Source organism: Monodelphis domestica, chromosome 4, assembly GCF_027887165.1.
Source record: "Monodelphis domestica isolate mMonDom1 chromosome 4, mMonDom1.pri, whole genome shotgun sequence".
Taxonomy (NCBI): Eukaryota; Metazoa; Chordata; class Mammalia; order Didelphimorphia; family Didelphidae; genus Monodelphis; species Monodelphis domestica.
In genome coordinates this window covers 221,877,748-221,902,660 of record NC_077230.1, presented here as the reverse complement: position 1 = coordinate 221,902,660, position 24,913 = coordinate 221,877,748, and the positions used below count along the sequence as shown (strand labels likewise).

The window sequence follows — 24,913 nt, the reverse complement described above, 5'->3', positions numbered from 1 at the left end:
TTGTTGATTATTTCTCCTAGCTTTTTAGTTGATTTTCTAGTATTCTTTAAGTAGACCATCATATCATCTGCAAAGAGTGATAGCTTGGTCTCCTCATTCCCTATTTTAATACCTTCAATTTCTTTTTCTTCTCTAATTGCTATTGCTAGTGTTTCTAGTACAGTGTTAAATAATAGAGGTGATAATGGGCATCCTTGTTTCACTCTTGATCGTATTGGGAAAGCTTTTAGTTTATCCCCATTGCAGATGATGTTTGCTGGTGGTTTATATATATATATATATATATATATATATATATATATATATATATATATATATATATATATACTGTTTATTATGTTTCGGAAAGGCCCTTCTATTCCTATGCTTTCTAGTGTTTTCAATAAGAATGAGTGATATATTTTGTCAAAGGCTTTTTCTGCACCTATTGAAATAATCATGTGATTTTTGTCGGTTTGCTTGTTAACATGGTCAATTATGTGGATGGTTTTCCTAATATTGAACCATCCTTGCATTCCTGGTATAAATCCCATAATGAATAACTCTTGTGGTCACTTGCTGGAATCTTTTTGCTAGTATTCTATTTAAAATTTTTGCATATACGTTCATTAAGGAGATTGGTCTATAGTTTTTTCTCTGTTTTTGACCTGCCTGGCTTTGGAATCAGTACCATATTCCTGTCATAAAAGGAATTTGGTAGAACTCCTTCTTTACTGATTATGCCAAGTAGTTCGTATAGTATTGGGATCAGCTGTTCTTTGAATGTTTGACAGAATTAACTTGTGAATCCATCTAGTCCTGGGGATTTTTTCTTACGAGTTCTTTGATGGCTTGTTCAATTTCTTTTTCTGATATGGGGTTGTTCAGGTGTTCTATTTCTTCTTCTGTTAATCTAGGCAATTCATATTTTTGTAAATATTCATACATATCACCTAGATTGACATATTTAGTTAGTGGTGGTCTCTCAGTGACCGAGAATGACGATTGTCTTTGTGCATTATCATCTATTAATGTACCCTCATGTGGCTTTGAAGTCCAAAGGCTGAGGCGCAGAGTTTGTGGCACATGGGGCAGGGGACGCCAGTTGTTAAGGGAGGTGCAGTTGTGGCCTGGTGTCGGTGTTCACGCGCAGCGGCAAGACGTCGACGTTGTTCATCTTCAAAGGTGGTGGCGACATGGTTAATGTGGGTTCGCCAGCTGCTTCTGACAGAGGCAGCAAGTTCTAGTTGCTTTGGTATAATGCCAGCCCACTTCAAGTTGGACTTTAGCTGATCCTTGAATCTTTTCTTTGGTCGGCCTTGTTTCCTGAGTCCAGCTGACAGTTCACCATAGAATACCTGTCTTGGTATTCGCTGTGGGTCCATGCGGATGATGTGTCCAGACCATCGTAGCTGGGTTTTGAGGACCATTACTTCGATGCTGGTGGAGTTGGCTCTGTCGAGGACTTCCTGGTTGGTGATACGGTCCTGCCATCAGATTCTCATGATTGACCGGAGAGAGCTTTGGTGGAATTGCTCCAGCTGTTTCATGTGCTTCCGGTACAGTGTCCATGTCTCACAACTGTACAGGAGTGAGCTGAGGACCACTGCGTTGTACACTTTGAGCTTTGTCGCAGTGCTTACACCTCTGTGTCAGAGGACTTTGGAGCGCAGCCACCCGAGTGCCTGGCTGGCCTTTTGGATCCTGGCATTAATCTCGTGGTCTAGGGACCCGTCGTTGGCAATGGTGCTGCCCAGATACTTGAAAGTGTTGACATTAGAAAGCTGAGTGCCGTCGATTGTAATGCATGGCTGGTTCGTTGGCCTCCCTGGTGCAGGTTGGAACAGCACCTCTGGTTTGCTGAGGCTGATAGTCAGGCCAAACAGTTTTGTTGCTGTAGAGAACCTGTCCACAATGGTTTGGAGATGATTTTTTTGGTGGGCCATGAGAGCACAGTCATCTGCAAAGAGAGCTTCCAGGATGAGTCTCTCTGTTGTCTTTGTTTTTGCAGTCAGGCGGCGAAGGTCGAATAGTGAGCCATCCAGTCGGTATTTGATGTAGACACCCAGGTCTAGATCCATCACAGCATGTCGTAATACTTGGGTGAAGTATAGGTTGAATAGTACCGAAGGGAGGACACAGCCTTGTTTCACTCCATTGGAGATGTTGAAGCGGTTGGAAGTCTCTCCACCAGATAGAACTTCCCCTGTCATATCGACATGAAAGAGCTGGATCAGTTTGATGAATTTTGCTGGGCAACCGAGCTTGCTAAGGATCACCCACAATGCATCTCTGTTCACTGTGTCAGACACCTTTGTCAGGTCTATGAAGACAATGTAGAGACTCAGGTTTTGCTCAAGGCATTTTTCCTGCATTTGCCTCACCATGAAGACCATGTCGATGGTGCTACGATCTGATCGAAAGCCACATTGTGATTCAGGCAGGTTCTGCTCTGAAACAGATGACAGGAGTCTGCCATATTTATTGCCATATAATTGGGCATAATAGTTTTTAATGATTGCCTTAATTTCTTCTTCATTAGAGGTAAGGTCTCCCTTTTCATCTTTGATACTGTTGATTTGGTTTTCTCTTTCCTTTTTTAAATTAGATGACCAGTACTTTGTCTATTTTATTTGTTTTTTCAAAGTACCAGCTTCTAGTCTTATTTATTAAATCAATAGTTCTTTGACTTTCAATTTAATTAATTTCTCCTTTGATTTTTTTGGATCTCCAATTTAGTCTTCATCTGAGGATTTTTAATTTGTTCACTTTCTAGTTTTTTAAATTCACCTGCCCAATTCATTGACCTCTGCCCTCCCTAATTTGTTAATCTATGAGCTCAAGGATATAAATTTCCCCCTGAGTACTGCTTTGACTGCATCCCATAGATTTTGAAAGGATTTCTCATTATTATCATTTTCTTCAATTAAATTATTAATTGTTTCTATGATTTGTTAATTGACTAACTGATTTCGGAGAATTGTATTGTTTAATTTTCAATTAATTTTTGATTTGCCTCTCCATATACCCTTTACTAATTATTATTTTCATTGCACTGAGATCTGATGAAATAGAAAAAGTAAACTGAGGGGAAAGTATTTCTTGTTGAAATAGAGAAAAGGTAAACTGAGGGGAAACTGTTTCTTCTGCAATGACTGCTGTTCTCTGGCTTTGACTAGAGAGAGCTGCTATAGGAACCTGAGGCTGCTTATTTGTAATGGAGGTAGGAATGAGAAATGCTGAGGGATGCTGCCACAAAAGGATGAAGGTACACAGGGGAACTACTCTGGGGAATGCTCTGGGGTTCTGCCTATTGATCCCTACTGATGGCTGATGGATCAATCTATTTCCTAACCTCCTTCCTCCTTCACTCCCTCCCTTAACCATCCTCTTCTGGAAGCTTTTGGCTTCCTCCCTCCCCCCTGAGTGGACTAAAAAATATTCTTTTCTTTTTCTTTTCAAGTCAAGGGGTTTATTGGGATAACAGGATGGGAAACTGAGGTGAGAGGGATGAGGATTTCCCTAAACTACAAGGATAATTTTAGGAGGGTTTGAGGAAATAGTCCAGTCACAAACTGTGACTCTAAGATAATTAGGGAGATGGAGGACAACAGCTTTTCAAGATCTTCTTCAAAAAAAAAAAAATCAGTAAGGTCTCTCAGCTTTAATCCCAGAGAGAAACAAAGTTCAAAATCTCTCCATCAGTTTCTCCTGGCCAGCACAACTCTCAAATAGACCACCAACGCCAAAGACAAGTTTCTCCTTCTTGTCAACTTCAACTGTCCAAAGCCAGAGAACCGCAAAAAAACAAGTCAGCCCCAGAAGGGTCTTTCAGCCAGGTTTCAACCTCCAGAGAGAGAGTGACTCCAAGTCCAGTCCCCTCCCCCTCTCAACTCAACTGCCAACTCCTGGGACCATTCCGTTTTGGAAACTCCTTATTTTGATTGACAGATAGGTCTCCATGTTCTTGCATCTTGGTTTACAAGCTCTCTCTCTCCAGCCTCTACCACACTGAGAAAGTTGCATTTATTATTTTTGCACTTTTGCACTTGTTTGCAGTGTTTTTATGCCCTAGTACATGGTCAATCTTTGTGAATGTACCATGTGCTACTGAAAAGGTGTATTCCTTTTAGTCCCTATTTATTTTTCTCCACATATCTACTAACTCTAATTTTTCCAAGATTTCATTCACTTCTCTTACCTCTTTTTTATGTTTTTTGGTTTGATTTATCTAGTTCTGATAGAGGAAGGTTCAGGTCTCCCACTAGTAAAGTTTTTCTATCTATTTTATCCTTGAGCTCCACTAGTTTCTCCTTTAGAAATTTGAATGCTATACCCTTTGGTGCATACATGTTGAGTACTAATATTTCCTCATTGTCTATACTACCTTTTATCAGGATGTAATTACCTTCCCTATCTCTTTTAACTAGATCTATTTTTACTTTGGCTTTGTCAGATATAATTGCAACACCTGCCTTCTTTTTATCAGTTGATGCCCAAAAGATTTGGCTCCATCCTCTCACTTTTACCCTATGTGTGTTTCTTGTAAACAGCATATGGTAGGATTTTGGCTTCTAATCTACTCTGCTATTTGCTTGCGTTTTATGAATGAGTTCATTCCATTCACATTCATAGTTATGATAACCTGCTGTGTATTTCCCAGCATTTTGATTTTCACTCCTAGTCCTGCCCTTTCTTCTTTCAAAAATTCCTTCTACCCAAGTGTTTTGTTTTTCATCACTCCCCCTAATTCCCACCCTTATTTTACTTCCCTTTCTATCCCCCCTCCCTTCTTATTCCCCTCTTACTTTCTTTATAGTCTTTTTATACTACCCCCCCATCCTCTCCCTCCCTTGTATATTGCTTCCCTCCCCACTAGTCCGTTTGTTACCCTTTTACTTCTCAATAGGGTGCAAATCAATTCTCTGCCCCAATGGATTTGATTGTTCTTCCCTCTTTGAGTCCATTTCAATGTACGTAACAAACTGAGTATTTCCTATCTCCAACCTCTGTACCCTTCTAGTGTCTTGGTATTCTCCCCCACTCCAGCCATATGCTTCTTTATGACATAAATTTACCCCATTTTGTTTCTTTTCCCATTTCTCTTAGTGTTAACCTCTTTTAACTCTAGTTATATATGCGTGTGTGTGTGTGTGTGTGTGTGTGTGTGTATACAAAGATTTATGCATACATATATCTATATAGATAGTCATCTACCCAGGTGATAATAACAATTTTTAAGAGTTACCAATATCCTTTTTTCTTGTAGGGATACATATCATTTTTACTTATTGGGTCCCTTAAAAAAAAAGGCGTTTTTGTTTCTTTGTTTTTTTCCCCTTAATTACCTTTTAATGATTCTCTTGAAGTTCTGTGTTTGGGCATCAGATTTTCTGTTCAGGTCTGGTCTTTTCTTTATGAATGCTTAGAAGTCTTCTATTTTATTAAATGACCATACTTTCCCCTGCAAGAATATAGTCAGTTTTGCTGGGGAGTTGATTCTTGGTTGTAGAACTAGTTCCCTTGCTTTCCAGGATATCATATTCCATGCCTTTTTGTCCTTCTGTGTAGATGCAGCCAGATTCTGTGTTATCCTAACTGTAGTTCCATGGTATCTGAATGACTTCTTCTTAGCAGCTTGTAATATTTTTTCCTTGGTCTGGTAGTTCTTGAATTTGGCTGTAACAATTCTTCGTGTTGTCAGTTGGGAATTAAGTATAGGAGGTGATCTGTGGATTTTTTCAGTCTCTACTTTTCCCTCTTGCTCTAGAATGTTGGGGCAGTTTTCTTGGATTATTTCTTGTACAATGATGCCCAGGCTTTTTCTTTTGTCATGGTCTTCTGGTAGACCAATGATTCTTAAGTTGTCTCTCCTTGACCTGTTTTCTAAATCTTCTGTTTTGTGGATGTGGTATTTTCATATTTTCTTCAATTTTTTCATTCTTTTGATTTTGTTTTATAGTTTCCTGCTGCCTTGTGAAGTCATTTGCTTCTAACTGTTGTATTCTCGTTTTTTAAGGACTGAATTTCATCCCTGGCTTTTTGGTCATTATTCACTTTCTGGTCTGATTTTCTTTGGAGGTCATCTTTCATTTTCTTTGCCTCATCTTTAATCTCCTTTGCCTCATTTTCAGGCAGATTAATTTTGGGTTTCAAGACACTATTTTCTCGTTTTAGTTCAAGTGCCTCTGTTTCCAGGTGACTTATCTTCCTTTTTAAGTTCTTTTCCCAGTTGCCTTCAGCCTTTCTTAATTGTGTTTTGAATTGTATTTTGAGTTCTTCCAAAGCCTGTGTCCAATTCGTTGGAGTTTCTGTGTTTTTGTTTGGTGTTCCTTGATCTTCCTTTGTTTCATTTGCTCTTTGTTCACTGCCTAGATAGAAGCTGTCGATTGTAATTTCTTTTTTTCTTTTTCTGTTGTTTGCTCATATTTGCCACTTCTTTCTCCCTTGTAGTTGCCTGTAGTCTTGTTCCTCTTATTATATGCTGGATCTGTGGGTTTGGGCTTTTCTGTCCTGAAGGGACTTCTTCTCTGCTCTGCTGATTGTTCAGGTTGAGTCCTGATATCAGATCTTCCCCAGCTATCAGGAGAAGCTGGGCTTCCCTCCTTGTTATTAAGGTGTTCTGTAGTAGTTGCAGCCTTTTTACTCTTGGAGCTTGATCAGTAAGGCTCTCAGAGCAATCTGTGGGGGAGGGGTGTTGGAGTTTGAGCTTCCCAATTCTTTGAAGGCTTGATAAGATTAAGTCAGGGTGGTTCTTGCAGAGCTGGATGTGCCCTGAGGCCAACAGGGGAGAGGGGGGGTAGAGGGAGCCACCTCACAATATGGGGTATCTAGGCTGTGGTTGCCTTCTCTGGTTTATCCTCCAACTGCCTCCCCACAGCCTGTGTTCAAAGCCCTGAGCCTGGCACCACTTTGCCCACAAGATACTCCCTCCAGACTAGTGCCCTTGCCTTGCCTGCTCAGAGAACCCAGCCACTATTGGAGTCTCAGTACTGTGAGGGAGAAGGGGGATTCTGAGACCTTCCTTTTTCCTTCCCCTTAAACCGAGTGTTGTAGAATTCAGGCATTTTGGGGACATATCTTTTAAGTTGAGTACAGCAGGAGAGTTCTTTAGATCTGTCCTGTTGTTAGATTTGGTTTTCAGTCCCCTAGGAGCATTTTGTTTTTAATCACTGAAGAAGGGTTTTCAGAGGTCTGAACTTTCGCTGCCTCTATGATGCCATTTGACTCCGCCTCTGAATTCCTTCTTATTGGCCTTAGAGTACATCATTTAACCTCTTCTGGCAAAAATAAGACAATTTTGATTAGAAGACATTTTACTGAGGAGGTGGGATGAGTCACCTTAGCCCCTCCCTATTCATAAAATGGACATAATCCTCAGATAATAGTATTATAAAGCAGACTTGGAAGTAATCTGCTGCAGTTTTGGTTTGAATCAACTAGATTCTGGGTCAAGTGGATTGTAGATAAGATTACAAAGGTAGATAGAGATTACTAGAATAAAGGTAAATTATAATTATAATAAAGGAAGTAATTACTAGACAGGTAGCTAGGTGGCATAATGTATAGAGTGTTAGGCCTGGAGTCAGGAAGGTTCATCTTCCTGAGTTCAAATGTGTGACCCTGGGCAAGTCACTTAACTCTGTTTGCTTCAGTTTCTTCCTCTTCTCTGCTGGAGAAGGAAATGGCAGACCACTCCAGTACCTACCAAGAAACCCCCCAGTGGGGTCACAAAGAGTCACTGAACAAAACTGAACATCAGTTTAAAAGATAAAGGCTTGATCTTAGGCAGGTTTCTTTGGAATGTAGGTGAAGGATGAAGTTTCAGGTTTAAACTCAAGTAGCATGGAGAAGTATTAATTCTATGCCAGCTTGACTATATCTTAAAAATAGAATTAAAATCCATTTTAAATTTTACACATCTCAGAAGCATTAGAGGATTGGACTATCATGTCTGAGTCATCAGATATTTTCTTGGCCTGGAAACAGGGGAAAAAAACCACAAGTAATAATATTAGTTTCTACATACCATGGGGAAGGATATTTCAAAATACAGCCTTTAATTTGTTATTAAAAGAAAGTTGTCAGGACAGCTAAGTGGTTCAGTGGACAGAGAACCACACTTGGAGATGGGAAGCCCTATATTCAAATTTGGCCTCAGACACTTCTTTTTTAGCCATGTTATTCTGGGCAAGTCACTTGACCCTATTGCCTAGCCCTTACCTGTCTTCTGCCTAGGAACCAAGTATTGATTCTAAGAAGCAGGTATGGGTTTAAAAAAAAAGAAAGAAAAGAAAGTAGTCTTCATAACAGAAGTTTTGTAAATTTTCCCATTGTTAAAAAAATGGGAAGGAATTAATTTCAAAACATTTTGTTGATGTTTTTCACATTTTGCACAGGCAAATGCTACGGAAAAGCCAAACTTGAAAGCTTTACGTGCTGTCATGTATAGATTCAACATGGTATTTATATCTATGATTTTCACTAACAACATCAGATTAAAAAATACATAAATTTAGAATTCTGAGCATGTAAAAATTCCCAGGCTCCTGAAATACCATGAAGGTCCACAAAGACTTTGGTTTAGAGACAGTCATACAAAGCTTCTTATGTCCTGGGCCATTCCTTTCTCATTAGAAGTTTCCAGAATATGTATAGAAGCTGCCAAAACATTCTTCAATCCTTGGTGCCTTTCAATATCTCACCATTTTGGTTTTGATCTATAATGGGGCACAAATTGGATTTAATTGATGTAAGCTTCTCTAAGTAACAGTAAGCACTGTTCACTTCTCATTAGTTTAAACGAGTAAAGAAAACAAAAATCCTTCTGGAATGATGAATGTTTGTAGCCTGTAGTTAATGATGTTTATTTTCAAGAGGGGTAAATGCCAAAATTATAATCACATGGTTATTTTGAATTTTTTCCACCTCTTGTCAGATCTTTTAAGCTGCTTAGAAACTTATTCTAAAAACATGTAAAATCCTGTTATTTGTTTTTTGACCATGTATGACTTTTTATGTAATCATACATAACCAGTAGAGTTAAGTCTTCATTATCCATTATAATAAAGTATAGATAATGAAATTCTCCAGTAATTAAAATCATAATTTTGACCAAAAGTTTCTACCCCCTATCAAACCATTTACCAGAGCTATTAAGAAATAGTTAAATTTCCTTGGCACTGTATGTAAACATAGGTAAATACTCCATCTGCCTCTGATTTGTCCAAAAAAAGCAGTCTGAAAATGAAAATATATTTCACTATTTATCATTTAATTATGAAGTTGTAGCATGTAAAGCAGTATTTCAAATCTATAATTGTTTAACCTCAAATAGCTATTCTCTTGTTGTAAACTGCTGTTGACTTAGCCATGATTCAGTACTACTATAATCTGGATCGTTGTTTCAAAACTAGAATTGTGTTTTGACTATATATCCTAATTTTTAGTACATTCAAATTTGTATTCAATTCATTTGTTTTATATGAGGAACATTATTCATGATTTAATATTAGAAGAAATATTAACATTTAGTATGGTACTAAAATATTTTAATGAGGGAGGTGGGGGAAAATGTCTTAGTTTTAGAAAATTTCTAAAGACTATATGGCATTAAACATTAAAAACCTATTAAGAAAGTAACAAAGGTAAGGACCCAATATAAGAGCACTCCTAAGTCCTCTAAGAGTTCAGGTAAATAAAGCATTTTGTTGTTGTGACAATACTAATAAGTAATTAAATGGCTGTATTAGTTATAGTATACAGGAGGAGAAAGTGGAAAAGCAGAGGGCTTCTAATGATTGAAAATTGGCTATATTGGTAATGGAACACAAAAAAGGTTTTCTTTTGGCAATTGCAATTTTTTTACTATGCTGTACCTTCAAATTTTCATAGCAATTTGAAACTAGAAAAAGTCTAGAGTAATGAAGACATCATGTTCTATTTAATGATTTTTAGTTCATTGTGTGCTTTTTGGAAAGAAAAGTTAGAAAATACCATCGTTAATAAAATTCAATGTTAAGATAACTGCCAAGCAAGAATCCCACTTGTATAAGGAAATTCATGCTACAATACCCTGTTATGAATTTTGTTATCAAAATGATGTCCTTTGTAAAGCAGTTTATCTCTTGTTGTGTTGATTAGATGTATTCTAGGGGGAAAAATGACTAGTCAAAAGTCCATATAGGAAATAAAGGGGTTGGAAAAGCATTTATTAAGTACTAACTATATGCCAGGCACTGTGCTAATCACTTTACAATTATCTTTCATGTAATTCTCAAAACATCCCTGGAAGATGGCTTCTTCTGTTATTATCCCCATTTTTGTTGTTGTTGTTGAATCATTTCAGTTAGTCAATTCTTTGTAACCCCATTTGGGGTTTTCTGGGCAAAGATACTGTAGTAATTTGCCATTTTCTTCCCCAGCTCATTTTACAGATGGGGAAATTGAAGCACATACAGTTAAGTGACTTGCTCAGTGTCACATAGCTAGTGTCTAAGTTTGAATTTGAATTCAGATTTTCCTGATTGTGGGTAGCTAGGTGGTGCAGTAGTTAGAAGAATGGCCTGGAATCAGGGGAACCAGAGTTCAAATATAGCCTTAAATATTAGCTGTGTGAACCTGCACAAGTCACTTAACCCTGTTTGCCTCAGTTCCCTTATCTGCAAAATGATCTATAGAAGGTAATGGCAAATCATTCCAGTATCTTTGTCAAGAGATCCCAAATGAGGTCATGAAAAGTCAAGATAGGATTAAGCACCTTGCTGCCTCCACTGCCTTTCCATAAATATTGAAGCTTATTTTACCTTTGTGAAACTAAAGGTGCTTTCTGGGATTAGTGGAGCCAAATAGAGGAGTCTTCTCTGTGTGAGACCTATATATGGATAACAGAAGAGCAGACAAGAAAGGGAGCTGCTTTTTTGTCAGCCTGTCACTGTCATGGCTGCTCTTTTTTGCCTATTTTATTTTAATCCTGGTAATCAAAGTGGAAGGCTCTGTAGAAACTATGAGTAATTTTGTAACAAGCAAAAAGAAATACTTCTTGGTTTTCCTGCTGCCTCAGCAGCACCTAGGATGATGCAGACAGACAGGTCCATTGCTACTCTGGTAGCAGGTAAACAAAGAACTCAAAGATAGTACAAGCATCACAAGTTTCTGCCAGTGACTGCTGTCTTATTCCTGCCATCTTGCTGATTCTAGGCCTATGTCAAGTACTTAATGGTAAGGAACCCTCTCACAAGTTGCTCAATTAATGAAAGGTGAGCAAGCCTCAGCCCCAATGTCTCTCAGCCACACAGGAGTTTTAGGTGCCTTTCAGGGAGGTGATCATGGCAGTGAATGTATTGGGCATTCTGGTTTTGTGCATGGTTTTGGTGCTGTTGAACCCTAATATGTCTGAATGCATGGCAGGATAATGATGCTGTGGGAGCAGCAGCAGCACATGGGCAGAAAACTACAGCTCACATGGATGGATTTATACATGGAAAAGCTTTAAAAGAGAGATATCTAGAAAGGGGTAGAGGAGAAGAATCTACTGAACTTCTTCTCTTTCCTATGACTAGCCTCCTTTGGAAGGTTTTCTCCAGTCTCAGTCCAGCTAGTGAGTAGAATATTCCACCCAGAAATGCAAAATCTGCTTCTGTGGGTCTGAACCACTGCCAAGGCACTTTTCTTCGCAATTACCCTGCACTGTATTTTGGACTCTTTAGCACTCAGTACACATGTGGCTACCATAGATAGCAGTGGGATACTTGAGATTCTCTTTGTGGAGACTTTAGTGTCATGACAGGGCCTGCTTTAGGCTATTGAAAAGATGAAGGAAGTGGGAAGTATCAGTCTGGGAATTAGAGTGGAAGCTAAGCCTGTAGATTGGCTTCTCTGTCCTGCAAAAGTAACAAAAGGGGATCTTCATCTTCATTGAAACACCACTTTTTCACCACTTTCCTAGTACAGTAGAATCTTATTTGACATGACCAATGAGTTCCAAGATCCTCTGCATAAGTTGAAAATCACATATAAAAGCAAACCTCATTATTTAATGTAAATATTTCTTATAAGAACACACATAAGCACTTTACTACTTTTCTTAGGTTCATCAGAACTATCAGCATCATTACTCGTTGGAGCCATTAATAGCATTAATGAAACAGAAAAGTACTGCTCTGACACAGAAAGGACTTGTTATAAGCAAGAACTCTGGACAAAGACTTAGCAGCTAATGTGTGGCACAAAAAAATTAATGACTCATGGTGATACCTTTCAGAGCAAGAATGGCTGTGAGATTTTATGATGCTTGGGAAAGTTGTGTGGATTTCGCTTGTGATTAAAATATTTTATGTATTTTTCTGACTTTTTTATGCCAATTGTGTATATCTGAATTCATGTGCGTTGAATTCACATAAAATGAGGTCCTTCTGTACCACGTGTCATGCAATCACCATAGGGCCTTGTTTTGCTGCAGAAAAAAGAAATAGGAGCCATGGACTGTAAATATACACATTTTTAGTGGTGGAGACCTATTCTCTTTAGGTAGTGTAAATCTTGAAATTTCTCAGACTTGTGAATGTTAAAAATTTCCACAATGGGGAATGTTCTCCATTGGAACAATTCCCTACTGGGAACATTCCCCATTTTGACAGTGAGAACTCTACTTGGATCAGAAATGGGAGGACCTCTACTCCACGGTACTTAAGACTGCTTTAGGGGAGAAAACTCCTTGCTAAACAATGAAAGTACTTAAACCCATACTTATAATGAGGCAAAAAGTTCTTTAAGCCATGCCTATTTTTAGAAGTGGGTGCTAAGTACCTATTAAAGGTCAGGCAACTTGTAAATTTGCCAGGAGCAAAGAGGTGAAAACTTATTCAGAAGTTTTTTTTCTGGTTCAAACTTACTAAAGGGATTAGTCGACCCAGCAGTGGATTCAGAATGGGCTGTCCCTTGGAAAACGTCTACTGTGATTGGTAGATGGAAGAACTTAGGGGAGGTGACATAGGAGAAAACCCCCTATATAAGAAAAAGCAGAATCCTTTTGAGGAAGATCTCTTATGAGGAATCTTTTTGGACATATCGCTTGAGGAGGATCTCTTGAGAGAGGCTCTGGAGAAGGGAAGCTCTTGGAGAACAATCTCTAAGGAGGTCTCGCTGGAGCTCCTCTGAGGGGACTCTGTCCCTCTGGAGACTCTTGAGAGAGGCCCTTTGAAACAGTCTCTGGCTGGAAGGCTCTTTGAGGAGCACTCTGGCTGGAACTCTCTCTGAGGAGACTCTTGTCACTAGAATCCTTGCTTAGACAGACCTTGTGGTAAGTGATAAAAGACTGACTAACTGATCTCTCTCTCTTAAGACTCAGGTCTAGGCCATGTTGGCTTAAGGCCCTTCATACTTATTTCCTTTTTCTCTCTTTCTCTGATTCCTCATTGTATTATTAATTAAAAATCTCTATAAAACCCAGTTGACTTGGGTATATTCATAATTGGGAATATTTCCCTGGCAACCACCTTAAATATTTGATTTAAACAAGACACTGTGGTGAAAAACATTTTCTGCGGTCACAAATCTACTCACCCACTCATATCTATCACAATTTATATCTTCCACTATTTTACTCACTACAGTTTACAACCTCAACCATTTTAATTATTACAGTTTAAGCCATATACTATTTTAATTATTACAGTAGATAAGTTGGAAGAGGAGAAGGAAAGAAGAAAGAAAATAATTAGTTGAATCATAAGCTCTAAAATTTAGGGTAATATAACCCAAATTTGTTCCCTGATTTAAAAATTCTGTACACTTCATTGCTTGCCTACTGTTAAGATTTTACTTTTTTGTATCTTAAACTATCATATACTTTAAAATAGAAGTTTTTAATATTTAAAATCCTGTCATATGGCTATTAGATAATTATTAGTTCTTTGACTAATTTCAAGTGTCCTTTTGTATGTATTTCAGAACTTTGCCTTTTGACAAGTTTATACAGAGGGCAGCAGAAAAGAAACACAGCACATACTTTATTTCAGAGGTAATTGCTTTTAAACCAATTTCTTTATCAAATAGTATTTACATACTGAGAAGATTGTTTAGTGAGGTTAAACAAGAATCTAATTTTTCAACTTACAATTTGCTCACTGAACCTTTATTGATTATAAAATGAGTGATCTTTTTCATTTGAATTTGTTTTGAACTAACAACCCAACAGAGTGTTTACTAAAGGCAGAATATTTTGTATAAAACTAGCATAATTCTTAAGGTATCCCAGCAGAAATGCCGTTGTCTACTTAATTGCCCACTGCATTATCTTTATGTAGTAGAATTAAGACTATTAGACAATTGTGATTCATCCAAGAAAGTTAATTACTTTTGATGCATGTATGTGTATGTAAAAAGAACATTTTTATATATGCATGGAGATGAGGAAGAGTTGGAAATAAGATGAAAGTATGAATTGAGGAAATATTACATGTCATAGAACAGAGGCAGGCACAAAATATATAAAATTATTAGAGATATAGAGATAGGAGAAATGTGATTTAGTGCACCAAATCCTGGAACATTAGAAATAGGTAGGTTACTACTTATACTTGAAATATTGAGAGTACATAGGTAAGCTGTACAAACTGAAAATATAAATTGGTTTAATATATACTTAAATAAACTTATGTCTGGTTTATATTATGATGAGTTGTTAAGAGGAAGTTACAAATGTTAAGATGGATCCTTAACTTTTTCAATTCAGTGTTATGGTGTTTAGAAATAATTTCCCATAAGATATGAGTTTATGTTTTGTCAGAGGCTAAACACTGAAACTGAATTGCTTATTAACTTGCCCCTACATTAGCAATATCGTTAACTATGAAATAAATTAAGGCAATGATAAATGTTTTCTATTTAATATAATTCATTGCATTAACTAATAGGCTAAATATGTATTGCAATAAATAATAACAGATTCAAAATATTTCTGGCATTTAATACTGGAAATGCTATATTCTTGATTTCTCATTTGATTGGTGGTTATACATTTTGAGATTTATGTGGTTGGAAGTGTTCTAAATTCTTACTAAAATATAAAGAATCATGTTTTTAAAAAATATATTTTAACTACAATAAGTATTAAGTACCTGCTTTGTTCTAGGATCTGTACTAAGTGCTTGATATAACGTGGCAAAAATACAAAAATATTTTTGTTATTTCTGATGTGTCATTAGCATTTTAAATGTGTTAATAATATTTTGAAACTGATCTATATAAGTAGAAATGTAATTTTTTGTGATGCTACTAAAGTGGTTAATGACTTATGATTTACATCTCTAAATGGAATACTGATTTTATCCTACTTCAATTTCTTTGATGGCTTTCTTTTACTTAGTATTACTTGTACTCATTCATTAGTATGATTTGATTTTTACATTTCTACAAATGGCCACCAGAAAGCAAAAGGCTGCAAAAAAAGGGGGCAGGGGGTAAGATGGTAAAATTGATGGACTAATAGAAGCCATTTGACTGGATTAAATTTTAAAGAGAACCTAATGAAAGAATGTCTTTATCTTCCAATTCAAGTGTCAAAATTAATGTCAGTGTCATTTCTTTTTTGGGGGTGTCTGTTAAGGATGAGAAGTACTACTTGAGATCACTTGGTGAAGATCCTAGAAAGGTGAGATTTTCTGTATCAAAAGAGCAGTTCATTTAGTAATTTAGCTGTGTTCCTTAAGTGTTGTACTGTGCTAGGAACAAGGGGAAATAGTAAATTTAGACTGACTCATTCCCTTCCTTCACGAATCTTTTAGTGCAGAAGGGAACAACACAAAAATAGAATCTATATTACACAAGCTTACATGTTAAGTGCACCAAAGAGTTAAAAAAAAGTTTGTTTTTAAGAGGACTTAAGGGAAGCTGTGACTAATCTGGGAGGACATCTGAATGGGTTGCATTGAAATTCAGCAATTGAAGAAGAGGACATTATGGGGACAGGGAGCAGCCTAAACAGTGGCACTGAAGTGAGAGAGCATAGGACAAATTAAGCAGGTAGAAAGTAGATTGGTTTGGTTACAACTTAGTTTTTGGAGACATATAAGAAAATAAGATATGGCTAGCAGAGGAGCAGGACCAGATCATGAGGCTGGTGGGTAAGGGCAAGGGAGGACCTAATTCCAGGAAAAAAGGTTTGACCCTTACTTTCTAGGCAACAATTAACTACTGAAGATTTGCTCTAAGCATTATAAATAGGCTTTGTAAATATCAACAAACTTTATTTTCAATGCTAAAATTTCTGTACAGTGTGATAATTATTTTTCTTCTTCATCTCATATTACTTCACTTAGAAAATTTTCTAACACAGGCAGTGCCCTTGAGCATTATACCGAACTTTATATAAAAGTATATACAAAATAAAAAGTAATGAAGCAGAAGGAGGAACTAGCAACTGAGAGGAACAGAAGAGGCTTCATGTAGAAGATTACTCTTTAGTCTTGAAAGAAACTAGATATTCTAAGAGACAGAAGTAAAGAGAGAGTATATTTCCAGCATGGGGGTATAGCTAGTGCAGCGGCACAGAGGGATGGCTGGGAGATAAGAAACCATCCCTAGATTTCTAGGACTCTGTAAACTCCAGACCTTCAGGGTCCAGACCACAGAGCTTTTTTCTGTGACACTTCCCTTTTCCTGCCTATCTATATAGTGCATAGAGACAACTTATGTAATATTGGGGGGGGGAGTATATGGTGTCATGGTAGGGACGTGGACCAGGTGCAAAATGTAAGTTTCACAAGTTACAAAGGTATAGTTGTGGTCCTCCGCATCAATCATGTAACATCCCCAGCCTTCTAACTTTTTTTCTGTATGGTTTTTGCCTCTTCATAAACTTAGTTTTGACTCCAATGCTAGGGAAGATTTAGCTGAAGCTGTTGGTACTCATCTCTACAATCTGCTTCTTCAGTTAGTTAGCCTGGAAGTCTCAGGTATATAAACCAGATTTATTCTACCTCTTTGTTTAATCATTATCAAGAACACATTACCCTCACCTCTGGAAAGTAATCTCCCTGCCTCCAAACTCTCGGCATTAGAGTCGTCCCTCTCTGGACTCCAAAGTTTTATTGAACTGAGTCTTAACTATCTCAACTTCACACTGTAACCCCACTTTTGGAAGTTCTTTCTTTTGCTTTGCTTCATCTCTCAGCTGATCAGCCCCTTGAAACATTCTTTTCTTCACATATTTTAGCCCAATCAAACTTCTTTGTTAAAAATCATCTCCTATTTTTGCTAGATGAACTTGTGGCCAAGAATCATCCCAGTCTCTTGCAAATTTTATTCTCCATGTCTTTAGTGAATGGCTCCTTCCTCTAAAAGAAATGATTAATCTAGTTCTGAACTTAAGTTTCCAGAAATCCCTTCTACAACTGTTATTTTAAAAATAATCAATTTAGCATGATTCTTCAATCAAAAAGCAAAATTTAATTCTAGCATATTCTTCTTCAGTTGAAGACTCAAATATTTGGTTAGACTCTAAATAGTTGGCTTTAGTAGGATTTGCCATGTATTTATGGGAAGATTGTTTCTTGTGATTATAGCTAGTGGCTTCTAAAGGACTTACTAGTTGTACTATACCACCTCCATTCTATGTCTCCCTTTAGAGGTCCTATTTACCGTTAGGATAGGAAGATATTATTCAGACCAGGTATCTGATAGATTTTAACAGGGTTTTTAACCAGAAATGGTAAAAAAAAGGGCAATATTAAGTTTACAATTTAACAATCACATTAGCAGTGATATCCAGAGTATTCAAGTCCTTTAGAGATAGGAGCAGGGTTCTATTTTTGATGTAGGCCTCTGACCTCCTTGGTATGGAAAATTCCCAGTAAGAAATCTCCTTCAAGGCAGCTAGGTAGCACAGGGAATAAATAGAGCACCAGGCCTGGAGTCAGGAGGACCTGGATCCAAATTTGCCTCAGATAGTTCTTAGATGTATGGCTTTGGGCAAGTCACTTAGCCACAGTTACCAGCTCTTGCTACTTTTCTGTCTTAAAATGATACTAAGACAGAAAGAAATTTCCCTCCACTAAAGTGTTTAGTGAGGGAGGACAAATTGAACTACACTAGTTTCTTCTTTCTGAGAGAGATATCTTGCTGGGTCACTTAATATTTACCAAGTACTCACCAAGTGCTTAGTTCCATTCATATGTACACATATGAAGCTGTGGTCTAATTCTTTGTGAACTTAGCTTCAGGAAATAAGACATACATGAGTTAAAGTTTTTGTTGTCAATTTATATTTTTGTGTTTGCAAATTGGACTTAGGGATTTATTTTAAATGGATTAGGAATCCGTTTTATACTTTTCTTCTGGGTGGGATACTTTTTGTAAAAAAAAGCATATTGGAGTAGTTTTTTGGCAGATAGGGACTGGGAAATTTTGGTAGGAAAGGGAGAAAATATAAAATTTAAGAGAAAAAGGAAAATATAAAGATCATTAAAGCATGGCCCTTCTCATCATTTAACTTAAAGTCTCTGGTTAGTAGAAGGTTTGGCTAAACTACTAACTAATGTGAGTTTGGGATTATTTAAAGTTGTCCATGACATTTATGTCCAATTGTCTGAAAAACTGACCAAACTTTTTAGTTGTATGGACCAAAATTCCCCTTCTTAAGTTGTCTCAACAAAAGATATTTAACTTTGTAACTCCCAGACTGAAAGAATAAAACTTGGTCTACCATTCAAGGAGAGTACTAATTACTATATAATAAATACTCCATTTGTATATAAGGATAGAATAATTTCTACTAAATCAGAGCATTTAGGATTCTTTTAGAACTTGTTGAAATTGGAGAAAGGCTCTAGAGAGGTTATATATTTAATCAGGAGATGCAAAGACTGAAGTTTGATCATCAGATATAGATTTTTTTGCATAAAGCTTATGAGTATTCTCTTTTTTTTTTACAACCAGCCACATAATTTGTTGTTCCACTCCTTTTAAGTATAATAAAGTACTTTTATTTTTCATCCTTCCCCATGATTTATTCATTACTTTCAACCTGAGATTGTTGAATTTCAACTAGTCTTCTCTCTCCCTTTGTGCAAAGCCTGCCAGTTCCTCTTATTAACTCAGTATTGCCATCTGGTGTTTGGATTCACAGCAAATATAGGGGCTGACTATTTGTAGTCACTCTGTCTGAGGTGATTTAGATGATTAAAATTTACAAATATTAATTGCCTCATGTAGTGAGGCCTAAGGGATACAAAGTTAGATGGTAAACCATCTTTGTTCTCAAGGCACTTATAAATTTGATGAGGAAAGGACAATCCAGAGAAGCTGTGAATTTTAGATGAGTACTGAGGAAAGGGAGACACAACTAAGAGGCTATGATTCTGTCTGATTAGTACAAGCAAAAGCAGACTGAAGAGGGCAGGAATTGAACTGGGACAGGGAAAGGACAGTAGCTGGAATGTAGAAATATATAGGGAAATAATATGAGGTTGAGGTTTGAACCCCATAGTAGAAATGTGTACCTTATTTTGGGGTCCACTGAAGATTTTCAAATTAAGGAATGATACAATCATAGAGGTTTGATAGGAAGATTTGTAAAATACCTCTGGGGAGAATGGATTGAAGAAGAGTTAGGTTAAGTACATGAAGGACTAGTTAGGAGGTTAGGTGAGATATCATAAGGGTCTAACTTGGGGGGCTGCAGTCGGAGTAAAGAGGGGGCTGGACATAGAAGGATGTGATGGTAGAACCAAAGGATTTGTAAAATAATTAGATGTGTGTGGTGAGGGAGGAGGAAAGACAAAGATCTGTTATAAACTGGAAAAGACTGTTGATGCCATTATCTTAATGTGAAAAGTCAGGCAGAAGAAAAGACTTAGGAAAGATGTGATAAGGACTATTTTAAACATCCCAAGAATGTCTCAATGGAGATATCCACTAAGCAATTGTAAATATATTTTGCTGGAACTTTGTGGAGATGTTAGGAGTAGATATACAGATTTGGGAGTTATTTGCATAATATTAGACATGAAGCAACAGAAATGGAGGAGACAACAAGGGAAACATTGTAAAGGGTCAAAGAGAAGAGTACCCAGGACAGAACCCTTGGAAGTATATATATTTTTAAAGGGCAAACAAAGGAGGGGAGGTAGATGAGGACCAGAAAAAAAAAAGAAAAAGAAAGAAAGATCCCTGGGTTTGGTGATAGGAAGCCAAAGTAGTAATCTTGATAATGTTTTTTTTTTAGTGCTTTGTTGTAGAGCAAGTCTCTATAGTTGTAGCAGTATAATTTTCTAAAAGGTTTTTGGAGAGTAAGAGGGTGCTAGAAAACAAGATTTATATTATAAGATTAAACATCTGTAGTTTTTAGTTTTATCTTTACAGTAAAAGAAGTTCTGAAATCTCCTAATGGAATTTAGTTAGTAATACTAGAGAATATGAAGTATTTACATTCTCTGTCCTAATAGAAATAAGAATGCAGGGGGCAGCTGTGTAGCTCAGTGGATTGAGAGCCAGGCCTAGAGATGGGAGGTCCTAGGTTCAAATCTGGCCTCAGACACTTCCCAGCTGTGTGACCGTGGGCAAGTCACTTGACCCCCATTGCCCTAGCCCTTACCACTCTTCTGCCTTGGAGCCAATACACAGTATTGATTCTAAGATGGAAGGTAAGGGTTTAAAAAAAAAAGGAAAGAAAGAAAGAAATAAGAATGCAATTTTACAGATAGCTTAAGAAAGCTTAATTATATTGTATGTTTATTTTAATTTAAATTTTGTCTTTGCTAACATCTCTTTCAATTCAGGATATTGCAGACATCAGAAAACAGTTTCCATTATTAGAAGGAGACATCAAAATTCCAGACTTCTTTGAAAAGGAACAATTCTTTTCTAGTGTCTTTCGTATTAGTTCACCAGGATTACAGCTTTGGACTCACTATGATGTATGTATACAACACAAATATGAAATCTAAAACTAAAGGCAATCCAATATGACACAGAGACACAAATTTGGGTAGTTAATTAAATCTCACTTTATTCATCTAAAAATGCCTATCTAAGAACAATCAGAAAAAAGAAGATCTGATGGGTTTTTTTTTTTTTAATTTGGTGGAGCTCAGTTTAGACAGGACAAGAGGATAATTGATTATGTAATAAGTTTTGCAATCAGTGTTATAAGGGAATGGAATTTCCTGTATCATGTCACCTTAAATTTGCTTTAAAGGCAGCTTATAGACTTCTCAGGTAAATTGTAGCATTCTTCTGTCTGAATATATAAATATTCACATGTTCATATGATATTCTAAAATCTAAATTGTTTTTTTTTAAACCCTTACCTTCCATCTTAGAATCAATACTGTGTTTTGGTTCTAAGGCAAAAGAGTGGTATGGGCTAGGCAATGGGGGTTAAGTGACTTGCCCAGGATCACACAGCTAGGAAATGTCTGAGGCCAAATTTGAACCCAGGATCTCCCATCGTTAGGCCTGGCTTTCACTCCATTGAGCCACCCAGCTGCCCCCTAAATTGTTCTATTTTAAAGATTTTATAAGGAGAGTCAGTTACTTTTCAAAGTTAGAGTATATATATTTTTATTTTTGGTATGAGTCAAGGGAATGTTAGCACAGATCACTCTGTCCTTAGCTGTAGTGGTGGGGAAAATGTTGTGGTTGGTCATGATTAAAAGTGTTTCAAATAATTATATTATACTTGTGAATTTATGTTTTAAACTTTATAGTCAGACTAAATCTTTACCTGAATGTAAATTTGTAATGTAATTACAGTGTGTAGTTTTATTTAAATTTAAAGTAAAAATTTGGGGAAATTTAAGCTATACTACCAGAGTACTGCAAAATGAATATGCACTTGTGAGTGAAAAGATTAATGTTCCTTTGGTTGACTGAAAAAGAAATGGTTAGATAGCTAGGTGATATTAATTGTATTGTAGGTTTCTTTTTTGTTTTGTTTTCCCAGGAATTCTTTAGATGTGAAATCCATTACTTTGCATCTTAACACTTTTAATGATTCACACCAAAAAAAGTGATAACTTGGATCAATAAGACACTGCAAATTAGTTTCAATAACATTTATATTGATGAATTTTCCAGACTGATTTCATGTAGAAGGAATTTAGAAACCCTAGATCGCCTTCTTACGATACTATTTAAAGATTTAAAGGCAGATTTCTTATGTATAATCCAGTAAACTTAATACTTATGAAAAAACTTGTTTTCTACCACATATTATTTGAATTTGTTACCCTCATTTTGCATCCTAGGTAGTAGAGTAGTACTAATTGCCCCACATTAGTAAATAGAAAAACTGTCATAGACTGTTATAGGAATTATTGTATCCTGGATGCAGATTCATTTGTACTGTACTGACACCAACCTAAGAATTTCAGGTATTTTGAAGCATGAAAAAAAAAAAGAACTTTGGTCTGAAGACTACTTTTGGAACAAATTCTTGATTTGGTCATTGAAGTCCTTAGCCCCACATTTTTATTTTTTTATTTTAGGAAATACTGATCGATATTATCTATTGACTTTTAGGTCATGGATAATTTCTTAATTCAAGTGACAGGAAAAAAACGTGTTGTGTTGTTCAGTCCTCGAGATGCCCAGTATTTGTATTTATCGGGTATGTATTCTATTATACTTTAAGCCAACATTTTTGCTGTCTAGTTTATTCAGTTATAGTTCTTTAGAGGTCTGAATCTGCATTTCAATAGAAAAAATCTTGGAGCTTCTTTCTAATTATGATTCATTGTGTTGTCCTTTGTGTAAGAGTACATGTATAATGATAGGCTATATGAAGAACTAGATTATTGGATTCATACTTTAATTATGTTACATGAGCTTCAGTGGATATAATGGGAGGGTAGGTCACTGAAAATTGTCTTAGGTTTCAGCAGAATAGTAATTGTTCTCCCGATGTGAACATAATAATTGCACCATATAGTACAGAACAAATTTTCAAACTTGTATTGGTGATTGCTTTAAAAAAAAACAAACCCTACAACTTTGTTAACTCTATTATCTTTTTCATAACTTTTCAGGTACTAAATCAGAGGTGCTGAATCTGGATAACCCAGATCTGAGTAAGTATCCACTATTTTTCAAAGCCAGGAGGTTTGAATGTGTCCTTGAAGCAGGAGATGTATTGTTCATTCCTGGTAAGATTTCTAAAATTTACTAAGATGCTATTTATAAACACTATAGCTTGTCCATCACTCTTGGTTTGCATTTACAGTACAAAATTGTCTCTTACATTGTAGTTCCTAGATGCTTGATAAGATAGAAGCTTCCAAAATTAATGATCTCATTTTTTCATATACTAGTTTAATTGAAATGTAAGTAAAATTATTTCATCATATAAAAAAAGACTATGTACAACTATCTTTAGCAGCTTGGTAAAAACTAAGGGAAAATAATTGGATTTTCAAAAATCATGTAGTCTACAAATTTTCTACATAGTAGGTGAATATAATTTATTTACCAACAATTATTGTTAATTTTATTGTAGAGGAAATTAGTGGAAGACCATGAATTCTTCTCTTATGTCTAATATTGTTCTTTTCTAATTATAACATTCCTGGTACCTTTGGTATGCATTATTTTTGTAGATTTTATAGTCCATTAATAATTTCTTTACAATAAACAAGCTTTAATTTTTAAATCCATACCATTTTGATGAACTTAGTGAATAATTACTATGTGTGTAATTTTCATGAGTGAAAAATTTTAGGATTTTTGGCAAATTTTGGTTTTGTATCTTTTATATAGCTGAAGTAATATTTCATGAAAAATGTTCTTAGTGACAAATAAATAAATAAATATATATATATACATATACATATACAAAGTCAGTATTGCCAAAAATTTAAACATCTGTGGTTTTGTGGAAGGCCAGTTCCTTAGAACCAGTTAGTACATTTACTTTCTGCTGGCAGCACTTTTATTATATATTTTCCTCAGTATTTACAACATGATTTAAATTTTTTTAATTTCCCTTACATTGAACATCGAGTCTTGACTTTGTGTTGTGTATTTTTTCATCTTTTGGTGTAGCAAAAAAGTGTTTAAAAGTAGCATCAGCAGAAATGTTATGTTTTGTTTTTTTTAAGAGCTCTTGAGGGCTCAATTTCATAATATTAAAATATATTTTATCCTAATTATTTTTATAATAGTCAGATATTAAAATATATTTTATCCTAATTATTTTTATAATAGTCATTGTAAGGTTAGGATGATGTTGAGCTAGCATTTTTATAACACTTTAGTGCTGAATTTTTAAGGCTCAATTGAAATTCCAGCAGCTAACCTCATTTCCATTTGGTGAAGGAGCAGACTACAAAAAATGCTTTAGTCATAAGATTGTAATGAAATTTCATTCATCCTTTCCACCCCACAAAAAAATTTGATTTACCATTGGTTTTTATTTTAAATTATCTAAAAACAGGAGGGAAATTATAATTGCAACAAATATAAAACTAAGAAGGGTACATTAAATGCAAATTTAACCAAGTTCCAAAAACCAAATTATAGCAAAAACAGGAAATCTTTGAGAACAAAAGTAGGTTGCTATACTGAATCTGAGGTCAAAGATACTCCTCAAATAATGGAAATGTCCTGACTGCAAAAAGTAGGAGCTTTGATGTGGTTGCAAGACTAGAGAAACATAAACAAATAATATGAACCACAGGCCCCAGTTGCAGAACTACAAAACAAATATAACTTTATTATGCCTTTTAAGTTAAAAGGAAAATTTGCTTTTGCCAAAGGTTTGGAAAGTAAGGACTGTGCTATTGACACTTTAAATTGGTTGGCATTCCAGAAAAGTTAACATGATGCTATTAAAGGCTGTGAGTGTGCTAACGAAGGAAGTTTGATATAGGAATTATTTCTTACATTGGCTACATTCAATTTGTGATATTTCACTGACATTTTGTTTTTTTTTAACTGC

At 35.9% G+C, this 24,913-nt stretch overlaps 2 protein-coding genes across 5 annotated transcripts in view; one reads left to right on the top strand and one right to left on the bottom strand.

Annotated features, from left to right (window-relative positions):
- LOC100029874 (mitochondrial protein C2orf69) overlaps positions 1-24,913 on the bottom strand; it is a 73,262-nt gene that overhangs the window by 24,771 nt on the left and 23,578 nt on the right. The gene's annotated exons all lie outside the window — the stretch shown is intronic.
- The window catches only part of TYW5 (tRNA-yW synthesizing protein 5), a 38,049-nt gene that overhangs the window by 10,973 nt on the left and 2,163 nt on the right, over positions 1-24,913 (top strand). For 2 of the 4 annotated variants that reach the window (XM_001370021.5, XM_007494577.3), the window contains exons 3-7: positions 13,930-13,999; positions 15,587-15,631; positions 20,757-20,894; positions 22,501-22,588; positions 23,007-23,123. In XM_001370021.5, the coding sequence (XP_001370058.1) occupies positions 13,930-13,999; positions 15,587-15,631; positions 20,757-20,894; positions 22,501-22,588; positions 23,007-23,123 (458 nt within the window). The remainder of the gene's footprint in view (positions 1-13,929; positions 14,000-15,586; positions 15,632-20,756; positions 20,895-22,500; positions 22,589-23,006; positions 23,124-24,913) is intronic. The other 2 variants (XM_007494578.3, XM_007494579.3) reach the window with 2 other exon arrangements.